The sequence below is a fragment of the Babesia microti genome, chromosome III (genome assembly GCF_000691945.2).
Source record: "Babesia microti strain RI chromosome III, complete genome".
NCBI lineage: Eukaryota > Apicomplexa > Aconoidasida > Piroplasmida > Babesiidae > Babesia > Babesia microti.
This window is the reverse complement of record NC_027207.2, coordinates 1121851-1144462: the sequence shown is the minus strand read 5'-3', so window position 1 is coordinate 1144462 and position 22612 is coordinate 1121851. Positions and strand designations below refer to the sequence as shown.

The 22612-nt window shown below is 38.9% G+C and overlaps 17 protein-coding genes across 17 annotated transcripts; 10 read left to right on the top strand and 7 right to left on the bottom strand.

Annotated features, from left to right (window-relative positions):
- Positions 1-78: 78 nt before the first annotated feature.
- On the bottom strand, positions 79-720 carry BMR1_03g03215 (Rab family, other; the record flags this gene model as incomplete). Its single annotated transcript, XM_012793800.1, has 1 exon — positions 79-720. The coding sequence occupies one exon, from the start codon at positions 718-720 to the stop codon at positions 79-81; it is 642 nt and encodes a 213-aa protein (XP_012649254.1).
- Positions 721-786: 66 nt separating this feature from the next.
- On the bottom strand, positions 787-927 carry BMR1_03g03210 (hypothetical protein; the record flags this gene model as incomplete). The annotated part of the gene is made up of 1 exon (XM_012793799.1): positions 787-927. One exon carries the CDS (start codon positions 925-927, stop codon positions 787-789), a length of 141 nt encoding a protein of 46 aa, XP_012649253.1.
- Positions 1543-1954, top strand: BMR1_03g03205 (30S ribosomal protein S8; the record flags this gene model as incomplete). The annotated part of the gene is made up of 2 exons (XM_012793798.1): positions 1543-1725; positions 1748-1954. 2 exons carry the CDS (start codon positions 1543-1545, stop codon positions 1952-1954), a joined length of 390 nt encoding a protein of 129 aa, XP_012649252.1.
- Positions 2550-4181, top strand: BMR1_03g03200 (pre-mRNA-splicing factor CWC22; the record flags this gene model as incomplete). The annotated part of the gene is made up of 1 exon (XM_012793797.1): positions 2550-4181. One exon carries the CDS (start codon positions 2550-2552, stop codon positions 4179-4181), a length of 1632 nt encoding a protein of 543 aa, XP_012649251.1.
- Positions 4182-4625: 444 nt separating this feature from the next.
- Positions 4626-5407, bottom strand: BMR1_03g03195 (CUGBP Elav-like family member 2; the record flags this gene model as incomplete). Its single annotated transcript, XM_012793796.1, has 2 exons — positions 4626-5312; positions 5336-5407. The coding sequence occupies 2 exons, from the start codon at positions 5405-5407 to the stop codon at positions 4626-4628; spliced, it is 759 nt and encodes a 252-aa protein (XP_012649250.1).
- Positions 5730-7232, top strand: BMR1_03g03190 (Ribosomal protein S9/S16; the record flags this gene model as incomplete). The annotated part of the gene is made up of 1 exon (XM_012793795.1): positions 5730-7232. One exon carries the CDS (start codon positions 5730-5732, stop codon positions 7230-7232), a length of 1503 nt encoding a protein of 500 aa, XP_012649249.1.
- Positions 7801-9252, top strand: BMR1_03g03185 (hypothetical protein; the record flags this gene model as incomplete). The annotated part of the gene is made up of 3 exons (XM_012793794.1): positions 7801-7930; positions 7951-8673; positions 8696-9252. The coding sequence occupies 3 exons, from the start codon at positions 7801-7803 to the stop codon at positions 9250-9252; spliced, it is 1410 nt and encodes a 469-aa protein (XP_012649248.1).
- Positions 9253-9336: 84 nt separating this feature from the next.
- BMR1_03g03180 (DNA-directed RNA polymerase III subunit C25) lies at positions 9337-10065 on the top strand (the record flags this gene model as incomplete). Its single annotated transcript, XM_021482142.1, has 6 exons — positions 9337-9450; positions 9471-9654; positions 9762-9825; positions 9846-9949; positions 9972-10027; positions 10048-10065. The coding sequence occupies 6 exons, from the start codon at positions 9337-9339 to the stop codon at positions 10063-10065; spliced, it is 540 nt and encodes a 179-aa protein (XP_021338694.1).
- BMR1_03g03175 (conserved Plasmodium protein, unknown function) lies at positions 10174-10587 on the bottom strand (the record flags this gene model as incomplete). Its single annotated transcript, XM_021482141.1, has 4 exons — positions 10174-10232; positions 10253-10314; positions 10335-10388; positions 10409-10587. 4 exons carry the CDS (start codon positions 10585-10587, stop codon positions 10174-10176), a joined length of 354 nt encoding a protein of 117 aa, XP_021338693.1.
- A 36-nt stretch (positions 10588-10623) lies between these two features.
- Positions 10624-11911, top strand: BMR1_03g03170 (conserved protein, unknown function; the record flags this gene model as incomplete). Its single annotated transcript, XM_021482140.1, has 5 exons — positions 10624-10986; positions 11007-11425; positions 11446-11515; positions 11537-11634; positions 11656-11911. 5 exons carry the CDS (start codon positions 10624-10626, stop codon positions 11909-11911), a joined length of 1206 nt encoding a protein of 401 aa, XP_021338692.1.
- Positions 11912-12004: 93 nt separating this feature from the next.
- BMR1_03g03165 (hypothetical protein) lies at positions 12005-12523 on the top strand (the record flags this gene model as incomplete). The annotated part of the gene is made up of 1 exon (XM_012793790.1): positions 12005-12523. The coding sequence occupies one exon, from the start codon at positions 12005-12007 to the stop codon at positions 12521-12523; it is 519 nt and encodes a 172-aa protein (XP_012649244.1).
- Positions 12524-12812: 289 nt separating this feature from the next.
- Positions 12813-15562, top strand: BMR1_03g03160 (Helicase C-terminal domain; the record flags this gene model as incomplete). Its single annotated transcript, XM_021482139.1, has 8 exons — positions 12813-13185; positions 13206-13642; positions 13663-13797; positions 13818-14417; positions 14438-14531; positions 14555-14696; positions 14717-15085; positions 15106-15562. 8 exons carry the CDS (start codon positions 12813-12815, stop codon positions 15560-15562), a joined length of 2607 nt encoding a protein of 868 aa, XP_021338691.1.
- Positions 15563-15759: 197 nt separating this feature from the next.
- BMR1_03g03155 (tRNA-specific 2-thiouridylase) lies at positions 15760-17830 on the bottom strand (the record flags this gene model as incomplete). The annotated part of the gene is made up of 2 exons (XM_012793788.1): positions 15760-17779; positions 17808-17830. 2 exons carry the CDS (start codon positions 17828-17830, stop codon positions 15760-15762), a joined length of 2043 nt encoding a protein of 680 aa, XP_012649242.1.
- A 289-nt stretch (positions 17831-18119) lies between these two features.
- Positions 18120-18564, bottom strand: BMR1_03g03150 (GABA(A) receptor-associated protein (autophagy-related protein 8); the record flags this gene model as incomplete). Its single annotated transcript, XM_012793787.1, is given in 2 exon segments — positions 18120-18511; positions 18525-18564. The coding sequence occupies 2 exon segments, from the start codon at positions 18562-18564 to the stop codon at positions 18120-18122; spliced, it is 432 nt and encodes a 143-aa protein (XP_012649241.1).
- BMR1_03g03145 (U3 small nucleolar RNA-associated protein 4) lies at positions 18697-20943 on the top strand (the record flags this gene model as incomplete). The annotated part of the gene is made up of 2 exons (XM_012793786.1): positions 18697-19023; positions 19045-20943. 2 exons carry the CDS (start codon positions 18697-18699, stop codon positions 20941-20943), a joined length of 2226 nt encoding a protein of 741 aa, XP_012649240.1.
- A 124-nt stretch (positions 20944-21067) lies between these two features.
- On the bottom strand, positions 21068-21750 carry BMR1_03g03140 (hypothetical protein; the record flags this gene model as incomplete). Its single annotated transcript, XM_012793785.1, has 2 exons — positions 21068-21343; positions 21364-21750. The coding sequence occupies 2 exons, from the start codon at positions 21748-21750 to the stop codon at positions 21068-21070; spliced, it is 663 nt and encodes a 220-aa protein (XP_012649239.1).
- A 59-nt stretch (positions 21751-21809) lies between these two features.
- Positions 21810-22320, top strand: BMR1_03g03135 (conserved Plasmodium protein, unknown function; the record flags this gene model as incomplete). Its single annotated transcript, XM_012793784.1, has 3 exons — positions 21810-21927; positions 21948-22079; positions 22100-22320. The coding sequence occupies 3 exons, from the start codon at positions 21810-21812 to the stop codon at positions 22318-22320; spliced, it is 471 nt and encodes a 156-aa protein (XP_012649238.1).

Below are 22612 nucleotides of genomic sequence, written 5' to 3'. Positions count from 1 at the left end.
GACACTAAATGTAACCGAAATATGAAATAACGAAAAATTGAAACATAAATAAGTTGTGAATAAATTTAGAAACAGTTACTAGCACCATTTCTTTTTTTTCTTCTTACTATTGTGCTTCTTTTCTAAATTAATTCCCACGCAAGTTGGTAGTTGTTGACTTGTATCCATGCCTTCATAATTAGTAGTTTTTGCCTGGGTAGTATAAATTGTCTCAATCAGTTCAGCAAATGCAGCGTTCACGTTTGTGGAATCCAGAGCCGAACACTCCAAAAATAGGATATTTTCCAATCTAGCGAGCTTTGCCCCCTCGTCCTTTGTCACTTGTCTTAAGTTGACCATATCAACTTTGTTCCCTACAAGGCAAATGACGCTATGAGGTGGTGCATAATCCCGAAGTTCTTTTAGCCATCTCTTGACATTTTCAAAGGACGATCTACTAGTAATATCGTAGCAAATAAGAGCCCCAACGGCTCCTCTATAATAAGCAGACGTTATTGCCCTATACCGCTCCTGTCCTGCCGTGTCCCAAATTTGCACTTTACAAACTTTTCCATTCTTCAAAATGTGAGCGTTAGTTGCAAATTCAACTCCAATAGTACTCTTACTTTCCAAATTAAATTCATTTTTGGTGTATCTAGTAAGTAGATTTGACTTTCCTACATTTGAGTCTCCGATTAACACGATTTTGTATAGGTAATCATATGAATCATCAGATATCATATTTAACACTTATTAGCTCTATTCTTAGAGCCTCCTATGCGATATTTCACGGAAAACTGTTTGTTATTATATTTGCAACAAATATGCATCATAAAAACTAATGCCCTGACACATATCAGCACTTGTGTATACCTGCCACTTACAGAATATTCCACGATTAATCACGAAATTAAATTTCCATCGCTTTCCTTTTATACCTAAATTCATCTACTTTAAAACTATTACTACCATACACATTGCATTTTTTATCCAATCAGAACACATTTCATTTATTCACATGTATTTAATATATTTAGCACATTTAAGTTATAAGTTTTGTATTAAAACAGTTCGCACTGTTTATTTTTGTGCTGATCATATATTATATTCTTTGATTTGATACAAAATTTCACTACCGCACCCTACCACTAAGTTTAACATTTCTAGTAAAATCAAATTTTTAGTCCAATATATTTAGCAATATTCTACAACTAATAAAGTATCATTCTATTTATAATTTTAGATTTTTTTTGGTAAAAAGCATGTTATTCCATATATAAAACAATATAAGTATATGTTATTAGAGTATTACGATTGATATTTTAAAATTATGCTATAAAGTTTTTAATCATAATAAAATAAGTAAATTATGTCCAATAAACAATATGCATATCGACGGATACTAATAAATAGTTGTTAGGTATTGGCATATAATAGCAACATATACAACAAGATAACACCACTAGTGCTAACTAGTGTATCTTTTCTAGTATGTATTAAATGAATTGATTATTATGTAAACAATAATTTACCTAATTATTAACATTAATTTATGTATTTACAATGCAACGAGCATGTGAAATGGTTGTGCCACTTTTACGTACAGATGCCCAAACGCAATGGTGCCCATTTCACGTTCTGAATGTGCAGATTCTGCAACTTTTACTCAAAGAAGGTTATATTAGGGGTTATCAAGTGTACGGAAGTAAAATAAATATTCTTCTTAAACATTACAAAGGGGCTCCAGTAACAAATTATTTTAATTTAGGTTATTCGGAATGTAAGAGTAGTATCTAAACCCAGCCGTGACATTTGGGTCACCCCGCACGAACTAAAAAGTAGAACGAGGTTTAACACTGGGTTGTGGGTCATGCAAACTAGCCTGGGAGTGGTATCCCACAGGGATTGTATAAGGATGGGAATTGGTGGTAAGATGTTGTTCGCCGTTAACAACAATTTTCAGCATTTCTGCTAATCCACATGCTATCGACACATAGAACGTTTGGAATTTTTGTAAATTAATTTTTAAAACATTAATAGCAGTATTATCGACGTACCCATAAATACTCGTTCACTAATATTAGTGCCTATTTATATGATATAGCAATCTAAACATGATAGCGCTTATGCAAATTTTTTTAACGAGGTTTTAATAAAAATGAACAATAAGTAATAATCAACAAATATTTACATATGAATATTAACAACGCTACAGTATAACATTGTTAAACTGGCAATAAATTGTGCACAAACTAGCGGCTGTGTTTATTAAGTAGAATGAATATATTGCTAATAATAAGTAATTTAGTGAATATTTGTATCAGTTGATGAATATTTACATATTAAAACAGCTAAAATGGTTAAATATTAGACGTAAAAATAATTAAATATGATTAAAAAATATTAGAAATGATAATACACTGAATTTTGTATAAAAAAAATTTTGAACTTTTATTGATAATTATTGATAAATTTATTTAAAAATATTAAATAAAATGAATGGTGACATTGTCTACAGGTGTAATTAATATAACCTGCTCAATGAGTGACGACCCCACCGCGAGATTATCATGGCCGAGTCTTCCACTAATGATAGAAACAAACATTCACGTCAGGAAGATGATACACTAGGCCGAACTGGTGGAATATATATTCCTCCTTTCAAGTTGGCTCGTTTACAAAAGACAATCAAAGACACTAATAGCGTGGAATATCAAAAACAGGCATGGGAACATCTCAAAAAACGTATAAATAGTGCAGTAAATAAAATTTCTATTAGCAACATTGTGGATATTGTTGAAGAATTATTGGGGTGTAATTTGATAAGGGGTAGAGGCATTTTTGCCAGGATAATCATTAGGGCCCAAATGGCTTCTCCAGGTTTTACTCACATTTATGCTGCATTACTGGCAGTGATTAATTCAAAACTCCCCAGTCTTGGAGAACTAGTTCTTCGAAGAGTTATCCTCCATTTCAGACGGGCTTACAAAAGAAATGACAAATTAACCAGTCTATCATGCGCCAAACTTATAGCACATTTAGCTAATCAAAGAGTCGCCCATGAAATAATGGCTCTTCAATTTTGTGCAATTTTGTTGGAAAATGCAACTGATGATTCAGTTGAATTAGCTGTTGGATTCCTAATCGAAGTAGGCCAGTTGTTATCAGACACTTGTAAGAAAGGGTTTGATAGCATATTTGAACGACTTAAGGTTATTTTACAAGAAGGAGAAATAGATAAACGCACACAATATACAATAGAAAAGTTATGGGAAATAAGGCGTAAAAATTTTGATGAATATCCAACAATCCTACCCGAACTAAGTCTTGTAGATCTGGCAGATCAGATAACCCATGAGATTGATTTTTTGGACCCTGAAATTATAGCTGAAGAAATGCTGAATGTCTTTCAACCCACTGATCCTATTCAATATGAGAAAGAGGATATCAAATGGAAAGGTTTGGTTAGGGAATTATTGGGTGATAAGGCCAGTGAAGACTCTGATGCTTCAAGCACAGATTCTGAACTAGCACAGGAAGACGAAGAAGATGAAACAAATGAAAAGGGAGAGAAAATGGAGATTACAGACTGTACAGAACAAGATGTCATAAATTTACGTAAAACAATCTACCTATGTATAATGTCATCACTAAATTTCGAAGAGTGTGTACATAAATTACTGAAATTAAACATTAAAAGTGGACAGGAAATTGAAGTTTGCACTATGTTAATCGATTGTTGCTCAATTGAACGTACATTTCAAACATTTTTTGCGTTACAAGCTGAGAGATTAGCAATACTAAAACCGGAGTACTGTGAATGTTTTCAAGAGTGCTTTGTTAAACAATACGCATTAGTCCACCGTCTTGAAACAGCAAAACTAAGAAATGTTGCGAGGTTCTTCACTCATCTTTTATACAAAGATGCAATACCCTGGACTGTATTGAAAACAATCGAACTTGGTGAAAATAGTACAACATCAAGTGGGAGGATATTCATCAAAATTATCTTCCAGGAGCTATGCCATCACATGGGCCTACCTGCGCTGGATGCTCGGTTACATGAACCTGAATTACAAGATTCTTTGGCAGGCTTATTTCCCACGGATCATCCAAACAACACCCGCTTTTCAATCAACTTTTTCACCGCAATTGGCTTGGGTGCACTAACTCTAAGATTGAGAGCATTACTCCAATCATAACATTGTTAGTGCTTTATAATGTAGTTTTGTATCGCATAATTTTTGTACAATAACGAAAATCCTGATAGACCATTATTAACATTTATTTCACTTTATAATGCTATAGTCACGTATAATTAGTAAATAAATATGTGATATAACTTGGTATTTATATTATTAATATTTTCATATAATAGTGAATGAATATTTACCAATAAATGATTTATGGATAACATAATATCATGACACAAAACTATAGAAATAATAGTTTGATTTTAAAAAGTGATTTTAATTCATATATTATAAAATTATATACCAAAAATATGAAAGTAGTAAAAACAAAGTGTTAAATGGTGATTGTGTGAATATTATAAAAATTATAGTGAACTCAAATTTTGAGTCACATTTTGTGAATTTTTAAATAAGTCAACCTAATTGCCGTATTTGTCGCAGCAAATACGGCAATTAGGTTGAATCACACTTAAAGCATATATCATTATCTCCACGTTTGAGCATAACTTTCAAATATTTATCTCCAGTGTTAAATCCATTCATATGCTTAATAGCCTCTGCACTGCTCTCAGGATTGTCATAACTCACAAAGCCAAATCCGCGATTTCTGCCATTCTTATCACATTGTACGCGTGAACTGATAATATTGCCAAATTTACAAAAGTGTTCATACAAATTTTGGTCATTCCAAGTACAAGGAATGTGAAACACAAATAAATTGTTACCGGGAGGAGCATATTGGTACAGTCTGTTTGGCGCATACTTTCCTAGTTCATGCAAAGAACTTAGCAACAATGGGCTAAATTCGGTCGGTCTATCCCACTGTGAGTGACCAGTAATAGTGTTATAGTAGTAAAAATTGCCACTAATTAGCAACATTTGCTTCCACAAACCCTGTGTCGAATAGACAATGGCATGAGGTTTGGTTACTAGCTCCGAGTTTCGACAAGTGAGATAAGCATCGACGCGATTTTTGGTTTGAGGAAACCTGAGTTTTTTATGCATATGTTTCACTGCATTTTGTGCAACGTCAAAGTTGTTATAGGAAATGAATGCCCAACCGAGGCGGAGTGAAGTGGCTCTTGTGTAAGAAATTACAATTACGTGCCCGTACCTTTCAGCTTCCTTTCGTATATCGATCTAAGTGACATTTAAAAACGTACTTCCTTGACATTTTCCTCTATGGGACTAATATAAACTTGATATTTATGCAGATTAGCGTCAATGTTCTTCATAATCACTATCTTTAATTGTGGCTTGATATACTATGATTTTATTAAATAATTTACAATCTATTTGAGTTGTCAATTAATCAATGTAGTGAGTTATATAACGTAATAAGTAATTAGGCTAACCACATAAATAACGGTTACATGGGTAATGATTAGAGGCTCGTTGGTAGTTGTCACTTATATCATGTCTCAACGGTGGAATTATGATTGTTTACGGAATGAAATTTTCTTATAAATCGAAATGATTATCATGTGTATATAGAAGTATCTGAAAATATTTTAGGTTTATATATTTGGTACTGAATTAGTTTAATGGTTTACATTGATGGACTTCAGGCATCGGCTTAAATTTTCTTTCCACATACTCATTTTATACACACTATGTATACTAATCGCTCTTTTAATCAATGATGCAAATTCCTTTAAGGTTTATCTTACAAACTTTTATCGCAGGCCACACTTGTATAATAACGAATTGTACCAACCGTCGCACAATTTTAAAATTGGTTCCACTGACACTAATGGCAATGATATCAGTTCATTGTTTGATGATATAAAATTGGAGGATATATTAGAGCTTCCAAAGGAAACTGAAATAACGGAAACTATTGCACAGTCTGAACCAGCAGCTGAATCTGAAGTCGATAAAGATAAGAAGTCCTTGAGCATTTATGACGAGGATACAGAGGCCAACGTCTGGTCACTCGTACTACCTAAGGAATTCCTTTACAGCGCAAGTAATGAATCAATTTGGGGAGATGATTCTCAAATCACGGAGTACAAGCCGAAACCTATTAGATGGAGTACTAGAACCACTGATGAAGAAAGGATGAGACTTGGGGACATTTATCAGCATTTGTCAAGGAAGCCCTTGGCGCAAGTATATAAACCAATTTCATCTGCTCATCCAAACGTTGAAGATATCGATAGAACGTTCTTTTTGTTTGACATAGAGGGGCACTTAAGGTATTATTTGGAGCATTTGAATGGTGACTACAATCCGCAAATACATAAGGGTCATATGAGAGATACCAAAACTATAAACTACCTATTAAACAGGGAGTATATACAGGAATTTAAGCGACCATTTCCACCTCCATCAAATTCCATAAATATAGCACAAAATCACCTAATACAGATAATTCCAACTGTACTGGAATCACTTGCTGTATCAATAAAAAATGATCCTAATATAGAATGCATTGCATCACCACCATTTCATGATATGCAAAAGATGGCTCCAGGTATAAAATCGGGAGAATTTTATAAAAACATCATTTCCGACGATTACAAGAAGTTGTGCGATCTAACCGGGGTGCATGAGCCTAGCAAGGGTTATATCTATCCATATGCCAATACAGAACCACTAATTGATAGGTTGGTAATGAAATTATATTTGGATTTGTTGGAGACTAGGGAGTTTGGTAAGATAAACTTTAAGAAAATGTACTGTCTGGGTAAAAAAAAATCCGCTATTTCTGGCGTATATATTGAACCCGGTAATGGCCATTTATCTATCAACGGACGTGATGGTTACCAATACCTTGATTACAATGAAGAATTGTTGGAGGTTGTATTCAAGCCATTAACAACACTAAGAATTCAAAAACACTTCAATGTTATAGCTACTGCTAGAGGAGGCGGCATTAGCGGTCAGGCTAACGCAATATTTCATGCCCTAAGTACCTACATTTATACCACTTTCCTTCCTATATCCAAACCTATACTAAGGTATTTTGGGCTAGTTACTAGAGATTTGCGGCGTGTTGAGAGGAAGAAACCAAATATGCATAAATCTAGACGTGCTGAACAATATTCAAAGAGGTGAAGATTTAATATGCAAGTACGTAAGCGGATTAAAATTTTAAGTGAAAATATCACAATTGTATTTTAGAAATTTACATTATTACAATTAATATATAAGCAGTAGTATTATTAATTTAATATTAATTAAATGGAATGAATTATTAGGCAATGAAACATACATATACATATTGTATGCAGATAAATGTATTATGATTTGAGGATAAAAATTTTGTAGATGATTTCATATATAATTATTTACTAATATATAAAATGGCAATTATAAAATGTATTAATTGTATATGTTATATGATATATTGGATGTTATATGTGCACTTGTATTTCTTGATAAACTTTTAAATTTTAAATAATTAAATATACACGCAACTGACCGTTTGATTTATCAGTAATACTATGCTGTTATTATTAACAGCATAGTATTTTATTATTGAAAGTTAGGTATAATCCTAAATCAGAGAAATTAGATAAAATTTGGATCATAACTTTTAATAGTTAAATTCTTCGTACGAACTGACCACAAACCATGGTTATATATGCGGTGCATAATATTATATAATAAAGGGGGTGCTACAATGAAGAGCCGCAAAAGGTGGCGCCTTATAGATGCATATCATGAAACTAATTGTATTGTGGAAGAATCAATTAAGAAAACCTCCCAAATGCAAATTGATTCTAATGAAGCATACACTTTTGATTTGGATGGTACGTGTTCTTTCATTTAGGCCACTATCATAATATAAAGGGCCATAACAATGTTTATAATTCGCAAAATAATGGACAGAAAAGTGTTATTAAATCGCAAAATACATGCAAAATCTCTAAAAAAGCTGGAAAATGTTCCTTTGAAATGACAAAAATTAAAAAGATGGCTAAGAATATTTTGGCCAGAAAAAATTTTAATTCTACTGCACTAGATAACAATTTATCATCCAATTTACACACGGATAGCTTATCCAATGTATCCACTAGCACCAATTACACTGGTGATGTTACAAATGGAGATAATAAATATAAAAATACAAGCATATTTAATGAAGACGGCGAAAATAGTTGTTTGGGAATAAAAAAAACAAGCTGTAATGCAGTTGAATCCAAGTTAATTTTACCTTCCAGCGGTCAAAGCTACAATCCTTCGACCGAGGATCATCACAAGCAAATACTAATCACCGCATCACAAATTGAGTTTGAGAAGCGTGACAAGCATGAGCTAGATCCGGAAAATTATTTAAAGCCTTTGACAGCTAAACTAAAGGAGTCATTGCCACATTTAGATATTGATAGTTTAAACTTCAAAACGAAACAAAGGCTCATGTTTATACTATCCCAAAATGACTTGCCAAATAAGACAGATATGATAAATGAGTGTATTTTCAATGATGGAATGGAAAGCAATGGTTTAATCGATCCTGTAATACCTGCAATGCCTAGATCTAGGCGCTCATTGAGTAAGTGGGACATTTGATTCAGAAAGGAAAACCCAAGCTGATAAGAACAAGAAGGAGAGATCCAAAATGATTGAATGGGATGCTAAAGAGAAGAAAAGAATTAAAAAATTAAATAGAGATATAGATCAATTGGATGATATTATCAAACAATGCAATAAGGAAAATGAAATTAATGAGGACAAGAGGAGGAGAAGACAGCTAATTAAAAGTGTTTCATTGGCTATGAAAAGGAAAGGGTTGGTAAAGATAAAACACTCAAATAAGAGGTACTGGCCTCAATCAGTCAAGGATATAGCATTGAGTGATGAATTGGTTTCGTGTTTGAGACACATAAAACCAGTGCCTGGAGTTAAAACGGTGCATAACCAACTGATTGAGAAAGGATTGATTAATTTGCCTCCTGAAATTGACAAACAGTATGAATCACGCGTCAAATATGACCAGTTTATCAAGGAAAATGCCAGCAAAATGTTAGACAGGGCTCGCGATTTTGTCAATGATGTTAAAGACACTAGGATGACTGGATTGGTTGAGATTGAGAATGTTGAGTGCGAGAAGCAAATAACTTCTTTATTGTAATTTTTTGTTTCCTTTAGAAGTTTAATTTAGCAGTATTTTTGATTTTATTTCAGAACTATACCATTACCTATCCCCCTCTTACACATGATGTTTAGGTTGGTGACATATAGGGACAGCGTTGAGATTAAACCCTGTGAATTCGAGAAAGATTTAAACGAACTATTCATTAAGAAATTAAACTCAAAGTACACAGACAAAGTATGAGGGTGTTTATTTAGATAATAGATGGATTGGGATTGGCCATATGTGTATCGGATATTATTAGATACGGAAAGGGGGCCATTTTAAGGACCAAGGGCTCTGCCATTTACAAAATTGAATTCAAAATAGCAGTTTTTTCACCTTACAGACAACAAATAATTAAGGGTGTTGTTTGTCACTCTGATAATAATGGAATAAAAGGTAATTCAACCTTTTGGTCAATATATTTATATTAATATGTAAATGCATATATATGTATATATATGCATTTACATATTAATTAAAAAACCCTAATAATGTTAATTCAGTGAGTTTAGGATTCTTTGACGACATAATTGTCGTGCCAATGCAAATGGATAAAAAAAACAATTTGTAAGCACAAACTAATTTAGTGGCAACAAAAGTGGATTATGTACTATTGAAAATAAGAGTAAATTGGTTTATAATGTGGGTTCTGAGATTAACGTGAAAATAGTCGACATAATATACAATTCAAGTAGACAAAACTGTTAACTTAGGCGCTAGCAGCACGACGAGCGCTGACGAACGAGAGATTCCACCTATGGTTATTTTGGTAATTAAAAATTGACGTAGGCATCAACAGATTATTGAATTTTGCATCTGCATTTTCAAGTTTTTGTAATTAATTTCCAATTATATGATATTTATAACTATGTTACATTATTGGGTTCTTAATTTTTAGCGCAATATCATGAATTATCATTCATCATCGTTTAATCCATGTTCAATGTTTTGTTTCTTCATAAACTCAATGTAAGCTAATTTAAGCTGTTAATACCTAGATACTGGTCTTGGTCAATTTGCCTTTGAATTTCGCTAATGGTGACACCGCTACCAAAGCTGTATAAATAACTGCATACATGTGATTTTTGTTCGGTGAAACTGTTATAATTATTTCTGGCAAACAATCATAACTAGGTTAATTGTGTATTACCTGGTTATTTCATAGCTAAATTGCAATTTAGGGAATTTATTCATAACAGAATCACTTGTAGCCAATAAGTAGAGTGTACGACAAGTTTCTGAACCATTTGTACCAGGTTTATACTTTATGTGTAGGCGTTCTACGAAGGATAGTAAATGTAATGGTTTAAATATGTCATATTTTGGCATATCACAAAAAGTAATGTGGTGCACACTCAGTATACAATGGTTTTCAGCATATTGATTTTGTCAGCATTTGTACCTAGAGTGCTGTGTTCGCTGGTGAATAGGATGGATCATGATCTTCTTATTGCGAATAATAGCAACTTTGATTCACTTGTCATATCCCCTAGGGCTAAAACGCCAACATCAGCTTTTTTTTATAGCGCAAAGGATAAAAACATCAAAAAATTGATTAACTATACTATGGATATTGTAGCAAAGGATTTAAAGGGTGTTTATCCAATATATACAGTGGATTGTGATCAACCTGCAAACACTGCAATTTGTAAAAGACAACTTAATAACGCCAACACGCCACAACTGATAGTGTATCCCGTACTACCTCAGCCACAGTATTTCTTCAAGGTAAATCAATTACAATTTAGGGAAAACTAGACGATAAGGATCAGATAATTGGTACACTATTATCTCACATTCCTTCCAACGTTGAAGTAATACCCTACGGTGGTTATCCCTTGTTCATGACGAACATGGAAGTTGTTCCCAAAGTACTACTTGTTACCGATAAAGAAAAGCCCTCTTGGATCTACAAGGCACTATCCAATTCATTTAAAAATAGTTTAATATTTGGGTTTTTCAAGTCAAAGGAACACTCAGACATTGTTTCAAAGTATAACATAAAGAAGTTTCCATGGCTGGCAGTTATAAAAAATAACAAACCACACATTTACAATGGCGAGATGAAATTCCAGCCACTGTTTGACTGGCTAAATATCTACTCCGAAACTTATATAAAAGGAAACGATATTGCGACTAACCAAGTAGACATTACTCCCAAACCATGGTATAAGTGTTTTGACATAGGAAATTTGAGCAAATACCGCAACTAACTCACGAATCGCAGCACGACATCTGTTTCAGGGATACTTCAAAGGTTACTAAATGAGTGACATAGGGGTTGTGTGTAATATATTTAACTACAAAGCTGACTCAAGCTGACAAGAATATGCTTATTGATGTATCCAATGAATTTTCGTCAAAAATAAAGGGAAGGTAACTAAAATTTAAGCCCAGAGGTGCTTCTTTTAGGTGGATGTGGCTGAACTGTGAGGAAGAGGCTAAATTCAAAAATGTGTTTAATGTTACCAAGCTACCATCACTCGTAGTGCTAAATCCACATAAGAGATTAAGGTACATTGCATTAGATGGTTTTGCTAACAAGGAAAATATTACAAAACTAATCGAAAAAATCCAGATGGGAGAGGCCAAGTTCACGACTATCCCCGGGGGCAAGTTGCCTGACTTCACTGTCGTGCGCTCTGAACTATAGTGCCAGAAGCATAACTTTAACGTAATTTTTGCATGCTAGTGACCTTACAGTACAATTTTAATGAATTCTGTGTATAATCTGTAGTTGTTCGTCATGGGTGGAGCTGTCCCTCTATCAAATTACATCTCACCGATCACAAACGCCGTATCTAACACAATGGAGAAACTCATTAATTCTCAATTGGGCTATACAATGCTATACGGAATACCTGTTATCTTTGGGCTTAGACAGATCAGCCGCTATAATAGACTCGCTAAATTGAGATTCGATGACATTGGGTACCAGATAAGGCGGGCGGATTCGATAGGCAATAGGTGGATTGCCTGCAAGTACTTTTTCGTTGGTACCGTACTAGCACCACTAACTGGCTGTGCAATCGCATACAAAATATACGCTTGTTCACTTGGCGAAAATTACCAAGTGAACAAGTTGATCTTTCACGACATCACCAGGCAATTTGGAAATGGCATCCGCATTGCTAATGACATACAAACCGAATTTATCCGGGAAAATTTGACGGTGGATAACAGAATATCCGAATCGTTTAAGCGTATGTCTACGGAGCTCAAGCAGGACGCCAGCAAGGTGAAAAGTAAACTTGGTTTAATTTAATTTTAAAAGGCATATGCGACGGTACCAGAAGCCGATAGAATTTGTGTGTAGCTGACTTATACAACCTAGCAGGTATTTATACCCGATGCTGCTAACCGCCCTGTCGCTGCTCCCTAGTCAAATAGTCAAAGCTGGCCACATTGCACCACACACGTGTATGCATACCGGCACATTTAACTCAATTCCCGCACTTAATTCCACATCCTACTGCTATATGCTACACACTCGCATAATAAATACCCTTCAGGGTAATATCCTGACGGATATTACCCGCTAGGGACGTCTGCAAATGCAGGCGGATGAGGACGGCGCTATACTAAGGGCCCTGTGCATAAACAAGCACGGAGAACGGGTCAGAGGGGTTATTGAACGACTAAAGCGCCTATACCGGCAGAACGGCTTAGGCTCCAAGCACTTGCTCACGCGGGCACTCGGCCTTCTCGAGGAAATAGAATACGAACTGGACCACGGTGATGCCCCAGCAAGCGGCAAGCGATGGGAGATACAGATACTACAAGAAAGGGTTAAAATAGTACAATGCGTAGGAGGAATTGTCCTATACTTCCACTACGATACAATTCTCCGCCCGCAAATACAAATAATTGCAAAACTAACAAGCGCCCTTACCACCGGTGGACATGCACTGTTGGAATCGCCCACTGGTACCGCACAGCTCACACAGGCACAGGCAAAACTGCGGCCATAGTCGCTGCAGTGGGTTCCTGGCTTAAACACAATTTGTCCAGGCCTGGACCACGGGTCCAGGTGTTCTACCTCACCCGAACGCATTCGCAGATACGCCAGGTACTTGGCGAAGTCCGGAGGTGCTGCTTCAGATTGGACGTTGCATGCCTGGGAAGCCGAGCCGTAGCTTGTCCCATGGTCAAGCGAGGTAGCGATATTAAGTCGGCAGACTCGTTCTGCCAGTCTGCTAGGGCAGGCGAGGAGGGAGATCCTAATGGATGCCGCTATTACAGAGGCCTAGAATCGAAAGATTTCGCCTCGATGATCCACTTCCGCTGCAGGACCCTATCACACCGTATTGCAGACCCATTACGCAAGGGAGACGTAACAGCCAGATATGAACTGAAAGACGGGCTCTGGGACATAGAGGAACTGGTACGATTAAGATGATCCAGGTTGACCTATGCACAGAAAACAATGCCGCCGTAAGCAATGAACCCGTTCCCTCCAGGAACAAAAAACAAAAATCCATAATTAGCTACTTTGTGAGGGAAGGCCCTCACGTGGGGTGTCCCTACTATACGGCCAAGGTAGGCCGACACTCACTCAGTCCCTCAGTGCCTTAGCAGACATAGTCATCTGCCCCTACTCGTACGTAATCGATGTAACTCTGCCTGCCACAGATGAAACCATCGTTGAGCGCGCACTGGCCACACCAAAGACCGAGCTACAGCAAAAACTACTGGACAGGGCACTAGCCTTTCTCCCAGATCGATCTATTGGCGCGGGGGCCAGACTGCCCATGGGAAATAACGTGATCGTTATAGACGAAGCGCACAATATTGAGTCGTTTTGTAAAGAAAGAGGCTCCCTTGACGTTAGCGTCGTTCAGCTCCGGGCAGCCGGCTCGTGGTTAAGGGACCTATGTCCCAACCGTTCCAACAAGGATAAAATGGCCAATAAATCGTTAGAAGCGGTACAAGACCATGCCCTCCACGTATATGGATTTGTTTCCAACTTTGCAGCCAATGTAAGGCGCATCTCCGCTGCCGCCACAGGTTCATTTGTTACATGGGACCGATATGACCACGTGGAAGATAAATTGGGAGGAGCTGCACAGTTCCTGAAAGACTTTGAAATTACATTTCTTGATGCGTTTCTGGCACTTGCTAATATGTACTATATAACATCATTCGCTACCTTACTCTCGGTATTATCCCCTTTATCCAGTCAGTGGCAAACTTTACCTCACCCTACAAACGGATGCTAGTCAATCTCCTATCCATACTAGTTCTGGTTTGCCAATATAGTGAATCTTATGCGGGTTAGTGTCATTTCGTCACATAGTACGACTTGAGGCTGGAACTGAGGGCACCCCACGTCTCAAGCTTTGGCTACAGCGCGCGGGAGTCGTACTAGATCCCATTTCCAGAAAAGCCAAGTCCCTCCTCCTCACCTCCGGTACACTTGCGCCCCTGAATGTAACAAGGTTAAACTTATTTCATTCAGTGCCTCACTCGGAGAATCCTTTGTCAAAAGACTTGGCAAATGTACGCTAGAGGCTGGACATGTTATCTCTAAAGAACAATTCGCCCTGTTCACACTCTCAACAATGCCTCTACGTGGCGGAGGTGGAGTGGTACTGGAGTGTGTCCATAGAAACCTGAAAAATAATGATTTCTTAGCCTCCCTTGGTACCGTGGTCGCGAGCCTCTCTGCCCTGCTGCCCGGTAACATATTGATTTTCTTCCCAAGCAGAGACCTGGTACGCAGATGTATAGAGTTGTGGAAACACTCTCAGCACTCATGTGGCCGAGACGGCTCCACCATTTTAGACCGCCTGGCTAGGGCTAAGGAGGAACTATTCATTGAACCCAAGTAGGCACAGCTCAACTCAGGACCTCTCTCGAATTTCAAGATATTGTCCTGCGTATGGAACAGGTGCGTTCCTTCATTTTGCTGGCCACCTTTAGGGGCCATGCATCTGAGGGGTTGAACCTGGGCGTCCAATCATTGGTCCTAATTGGCCTACCATTCGCCAACAGGGTTGACCCTGCTGTAGACGCTTCGATTAGGTTCGGTGCTGTGGCTGGCGTGGGTGACTGGTACCTTATAGACGCGTATCGCGCAATAAATCAGTCAATCGGCAGGTGTATACGAAAAAAATCCGACCGGGGGATCGTGTTGTTACTGGATTCTAGGCACTCCACCTACTGCGGCAATCTAAGTGCTTGGCTAAGGCCTCATTTGAGCCATGTAGATGAATTTACCCGCCTTGAGCGACTTATTGCCAGTCATTCGGCTGCCTATACGACGTCTATTTCTGACTATATACTCCCCCCCTCACCCCCATAACAATTGCTACCGCATAAAGTAGACCAGTAACAGGTAGACCAGTAACAGGTAGACTAGTAACGGGAGATCTACCCTACACTTCCACATCTGTAATTAAACCCCCAAAACATACAATTATCAACGTATGTTAATGGTTAGTGTTGAAAAGTAACGAATCGCCACCACCGACCCCTATTCACTTGGACATTAGCGGTCACTCAAAAGGATTGGTAAATGATCCCTGAGCCAATGCAGATGTTCCCGCGGTATAAAGCTGCGTACTGACCAGTGGCCAGTCCTGGGTCAGATCGATCAAGCACAGCCCAGCCGTGCTGCGTTACGCCCTGGCCTTTGCGGATGGGGGGGCTGAGCTTGAGCTCCGCCTCGTATAATACAGTGCCGTTACGAACCTTTAAAAATAATTTTTCGGTGGAGGCAACGTTGCGATCGAGCGTCAGGTCCTGCATAGTCTTAATATCTCTTCGCGTTATCGGGGGCTCCCACTCAGCCTTAATGTAATCTGCCTCGTTTATCCCGTGACTATTAAGGAGAATTGGGTTGTTCCAACGCACGTGGGCTAGTGAAAAGGCGCGTCTAATGCATGACCTGCCCGTGAAATGCCTAGAATTGTATTCTTTAGTAACATAAAGAGTGTTGCTCGCGGCGTCCTTTGAAACAACAAACCACCCACCCTCCTCTCCTCCGTGGTCAATTGACACTCCAAGGCCTTGGCGCTGGCCAATAGTGTAGTTGTAGAGGCCGGTATGCTGACCGATAACCTGCTTGCTCTTATAGTCGATAATCTGACCAGGGGTTTCGCCCAGGTGGGCCTTAAGGAACTGGCGGAGATCTAGCCGCCCCAAGAAACAGACGCCCATAGAATCATCGCGGGCTTGAGTGCCTAAACCATTTATGTAAGCTAATGCACGCACCATTTTCTTTTTATGTACGCCAAGGGGACAAATCATCTTACCCAGTTGTGCCGAGCTCAGCCTAGACAAGAAATATGTCTGGTCCTTATTAACATAATAAGACGTTTCCAACTCGTTGAACCTTACAAATGACGACTGCGTCCCATTTGATTGCTGCGGGGGGATGAAATACTGCGGATTAATGCGAGCATAGTGTCCAGAGGCCACCATATCGAAACCAAACTCAGAGGTGGCCAAGTTGAGGAAATAGCCAAATTTTACTTCCCTATTGCAGATGACATCTGGGTTAGGTGTGTTTCCGGCGCGGTATCCCTCAACCATGTACTGCATTACGGCGCGATTATAAACGTCTTCTACTGGTAAAATATGCAACGGAACACCGAGCACATTGCAGCAGTCCGTAGCGTAGCGTATATCCTCCGCAACGGTACAGCCTGGAGAGTCGCTGCCAAAGGCCTTAAGGTAGAAGGCATGCACGTTGTAACCCTGGCTTTTGAGCATCCACAGTGCCACTGATGAGTCAACACCACCGCTTATCAACATGGCAACCTTATTTGGCGAGCTACTTTTCGACCTTAAGCGGTAGAGGTCGTGTACCTCAAAGCCGTAAGAGCGCCTGTACAGGCTATTACGTAGTGCGGGTTTAGGTACTAGCCTCTTGAACTGGAACTTATCATTCTTGTCCATGTCTGCCTCCGAATCATCGTACCCGGCAGCTTTATTGGTGTTGAAGCCAATAAGACGAAAAAGCTCTTGGCAAATCCGCTGGGATATGCCATCGGTGAACCTGGAGAGCTGCTCAAAGGTCCTCCCCTTGCTTTCAAAAATTGATGCAAGTTCGTCCAACGGATTACCATGCAATGCAGAAAGCATCAGTGCCAGATATGTTTTGCCTACAAGTGAATTCGAGGTCCCATCAATCGCCAGCCTTTCCACGCCTTCGTGCCAATACCTGATAGCGGCCAGGTAGATGGGCGTAATGCAGTCCTGCAGCTTGGCATAGGGTTTGGCGCCAAATTGGTCGGCAAATTCAGGGGAAAATTGCGATAAGTTGAAGAGGTGGAAGTGCTCATCTTTTGGAGGGTTGGGGAAAATTTCACTGGCCACTCGCGTGACCTCAGTGAGGTGCTCTGAGGATGAGCTAAATTTTTTGCTTAACCGCTCCACCAGCCTGGCGTTCAGCTCTCGTGCGAAAGCCGTTTGCTGAATGTGCGCGTCGTGGTTTCCAACGTTGAGCTCCTCATTTGTGCCTTTGTTAGTGGCTGCCACCCGGACATGGCCATTCGCTGGGACGAAACACCCGCAACTGTATTGGGCAAACTTATAGCTTAGACATTGTGCGATGGCCTGTACCCATAAGGCACAGACTATAGACGCTACGGCAGGTACTATGATCGTACGAGGCAGGATATACCACAATGGGGGTAGTAGCCGTATCAAACCATGGACGGATTACACGCTATAAACTAGAATAGCAGTGGGATGACTTAGTTTTAAGTTGTAGACGAACTTATATTTGTAGAGTAAGAACGCGGGAGCGTGCTAAAAATTAAAAATTTGAGACCTGATTGGGGAATTTGTCCTAAGGTGTACGTGTGGTTCTTTCCGTAATCGCCTGCGCGGCAGCAGGGCTATTGGTCGTATTGCTATAGTATAGTTTGTATTGCTATAGTATGGGTCGTATTGGAACCCCTGCCGCCTAGGATATTCTCTGCCGAATATTGCATGTACAAAAACCCGTCAGGATCCTTCAGTTCTTCGTAAACATCCTGCATGATAGCTCCAGCCTTAGGCACCTGCCCTCCGGCAAATAGGTAGACTGTTTTGTCGAAAGACGTTTTCGATCCGTGCATAGCGCTGGCCATGCACAGATGCTTGTGAATAATGTACTTAAATTCCCCAACCATCATATTGCAGGGTACCAGGTATTTTTTCTTGTCCAGAATCGGTAGGTTTGTGCGCGGATAGCGCTCACAAATGACGGGAATGCGATTTGGGTACCTTTTTTTAATATTCGTGGCCTCAGATTGCCTGATGTCTATTTAAAAAACCCAACATACCAAAAGGCAAATCCCGATGACACGAAGGCATATCACTAGCTGCTATATGTGCATTTATTGCGATGGAGGCATTCAGCGCCTAGTATACATATTTAGCCCCAGCTTTATATACTGTAAGCATACACCCCTCCCCCATCCTTCAAATGCATTGGTTGGCTGGTCCATGAAACGGATCACTTTGTGCCGAATCTATGAAAATTCGCCTGAGGCTGTGGAGGCTGTTAGCTTTTCGCCCTGTGCGAGATTTATCGCAGTTGCCAGACATTTGGGGTCCATCCAACTCCTGGATGCCAGTAGTTTTTACGTATATGCCACACTACCTAATATTTTCATACATGGGTCGGCTAACTCCATAATTTGGCTCAGCAAGACGCCATCTGACTCTGCATATGTCGACCAAGTCCAGAGAAAATTGTCTCAATATCACCTAGTGGCCACGGGCCTACATGGGCTTATCACCTATTGGGACCTGGAATCTCTTATGCCATTAGTAAGCTGATATCTCACTTAGCATACATCGCAATCCTACGGAGGTGCTATTTTTTCCTCCGCCTACAGTGCCAGCCAGCTTCGGCTCTACCTTGCTTGCGATGATTCTACGCTTAGGGTTTTTTCCCTATACAAAGCTCAACCACAGGCAAAAACTCCACAACCGGAACTGGTACTGGTAGATGTCATAAAGCATGCCAAGGGTAAGATACTTTCAGTTACCCTTTATGACGATGTTATTTTTTGCGGGACTTGCGAATCAACAATTTATAAGCATTCAGGAAATAGTACGGTCACAATGAAATTGGGTAGGAGAGGCAAAAGCATACAAGTCTGGTCATTGGTTTATGTTACCGGCGATAAGATCTTAATCAGTGGAGATTCCCTCGGAATTATTAGGTTTTGGGACACCTCGCAGTGCATAGAAGTTAGGGCCCTTGAACAGCATTCGGCCGACATTCTCTGTATGGCAATAACACTAGACCAAAAAACCCTTTATGTTGGGGGTGTGGATATGAAACTTACTACTCTAGCCAAGGACTTAGCTGGGGACAATTGGACGGTTGTAAGTGTTAGGTATCCGCATAAGGCTAGCATTAAGGCATTGGACGTTGATCCAAAGTTTGGTAGAGTGGTTACAGGGGGAGAAGACTGTAATTTATGTCTTCTCAAGGGATTGAGGGATCTTTCAGGACTGCCACATCAAATCGCTAAGTTTTTGCCCCTACCATCGCCCACGGAATCCTCTATTGACATATCTATTAATGATTCTATCGTTTTGTGTAAGGGCAGGACTGCAGTACATGTTTGGGCATTGTATGATTCTGAACAAATGGATGGTAAACCTGTAAAATTGGCCACTATTAGTCTAGACAAATCGGAGGGGGATCTCACAGTGGCTTCTGTAGCTAAAATCGGCACTGTAACTACTGAGATAAATACACACGTTTGTGTGGGGAATAATATGGGCATCAAATTGTTCAAAGTCACTAAAGAAGCTATTAAGAAAATCGACGTTAGTGTAACCGGTACTTACTGTTATTGTGTAAAATTCACAAGCGAAGACCATTTACTCTGCTCCACTATAGACAAAGACACTAAGCGGTGCCATCTGATCAACTATTCCATTAAAAATGGTATGATTAACAGACACCCTATGGAACAGCCGGTCGTAAGAATTGAAATATTAAGCTCGGTTCTTGTATCCCTCTTTTGCTTGTCTGGATCCGTTATTATATTGGACTGGGAAAAATGGCAAGTGGTTGAATTGCCAGATATGAACCCTCCAGAAATTATCACCACAGTTTGCCTCTTTCCCTCTGGAAATGAATGTTATGAATCCAGTAAAATTATCGCAATAGGATCGGACTGTACCTACTATATATTCAACCTGGTCACTTGCCTAATTGAGACTTTTAATGGCAAAACATTCCACAAAATTCCACCAGGGTTACTTAAAGTCGATGATTCTCTTATCAATTTCTCAGTTGGTACCGAAAAGACACTTATTTTGCAAACTTGTACGTCGCTAATGAGTTTCACGCCATATAGTGTTGGCGTCAGCCGTGGAAACGACACTATACAGCGTAAAAGTATTGCTAACGTCATCGAGGAATCTAAAAAATTGAGGCTCGGTCCACCATTGCTATATGAGCCCAGATTTAAGATTATCTCGCTAGAGATGGCGAGCCATATAGAAGACCATCGCGAGGGCAATGGCGTAGCAGCAGATGGCACGGGCGGAGATGTCGCTAATTGTAGCGCTTTGGATATGGAGTATAACAGTTTGTGTGGATGGAAGACCGTGCGGATCGAGCATTTGATCCAACTGGTGCGAAGGCAAGAAGATTTCCTTGCCTTTCAAATTTCCAGTTTAGACGTTGATCTCCAGGATAGGGGATGTAAGTACGGGATGTCATGACGGTGGGTATCAATTTTTACTAACTATTTTAGCTTCTAACGCTATTATCGCAATTTTAATATACAAGTTAGACATGGTGGTGTTGTAGTCTAGACGTGGTTATGATCTGTTCTTAAGGGTATTATCATGAAAGCCACTTATCAAAGAGTTTTTGGCGTCTTGATTCGATAATTTGATTGAGATTTGTTATAACCTGTTCGTCTGTTTCCAATCCAATCGATCTTCTGATGGTGGCTATTATTCGGTCATTTTCTAATCGGTTTCCCAGACGTTCAATTGTTTTAGGGTCATTCATCATTTGTTGTTTGCGTTGTTGCGAACTTAAATAGTATGATATGGCCCAGGCATCGCTCAATCCCTGGTTAAATTCGGGTTTATCTAGTATGGGAAAGCTTGGTATCTGTGTGAAGAATGGCATACATTTTTAGCAACAAAATTATGCAGATCTTCCCTGGAGATGATTTTAATTTTGTAGGCATTAGAGACAGATTTTCTAACTTGAACAGGGTCTATTTGTTGGGTTTTGGTATTGAAGGTTTGATTGACTTGGCATTCTAGGATGGTAGCAATTCTACATCTTTCAATTGCTTTATCCAACTGATTAGCCCTATTAAGTTTGGATTCAATGGCCGTTAAAACTGTGGAATCTAGCAACTTAACCCTTAACAATTGACAGGTTGTGGCAATATCACCGTGAATATTTGCGCTATTTAGCTGCAAAATTCCTATCTTGCTGATACTAGTGTTTCTAATGGCACAATAGGCTATATATTTGTTCCTAACAGTAAAGCCCAAATATGTACCCATGCGGGTATAGTTTAACTCATTAGCTGTAGAATGTAGGGTATACGGTATATACTGATAACATGGCCAATGCCTATCAGCTTATTGGTGACTGCATAACTTCGCTTAGCGAGTTGAGCAAAGAAAATGTAGCCTTGAAGGTTGATGATGTGACGCTCCACTTCAATGAGATAAATCATGGTAATTCACTTGAAACCTAGGCATCGGCACCCTCTTTATTGCAGAGAATAGACTAGTGTGGTTACCTATAGATAGTAATGAGATACAAGAAAAACAAGGGTTCTCCTTCCAGTATCCTTCCATAGTCCTGCATGCTATATCCACAGACAAAAGTATATCACTGCTAATTTAGATCACTTCAGCGACCCCTGCATCTATATGCAATTGTTCAGTGGAGATGACGACCAAATTCCCACCGTAAGATTTGTGCCCAGCGCTAGCTCTGATAAATCTTTGGATGACATTTTCAAATCTCTTTCAGAAATGGCATCATTACACTCGGATCCCATTAGTGACTCAGAGGACGATGATCAAGTTGAATGTAATGGTGATTTAATTAGTGATGCAAGCTGAATTTGAAGCTGTTTGTTTTAAAATATACTTAAATAATTAACAATTATAATTTGTACAATATACTACGCTAATAGAGTTTAAGTGCCTGTCAATGTTCCCATCTTTCTTCTCTTTCAGAGCAATTTTTAATTTTAAAACTAAATTCATTTTGGCCCAATGAATACTATTTTTAATTGTATTTAAAATGTACTTTGCTATATAATTCACATAATATTGTCATTAACAGCTAACACATTTATTTTTAATAATATATAATTATCATATTTTATTAATCCTGTACAAATTCAAAATT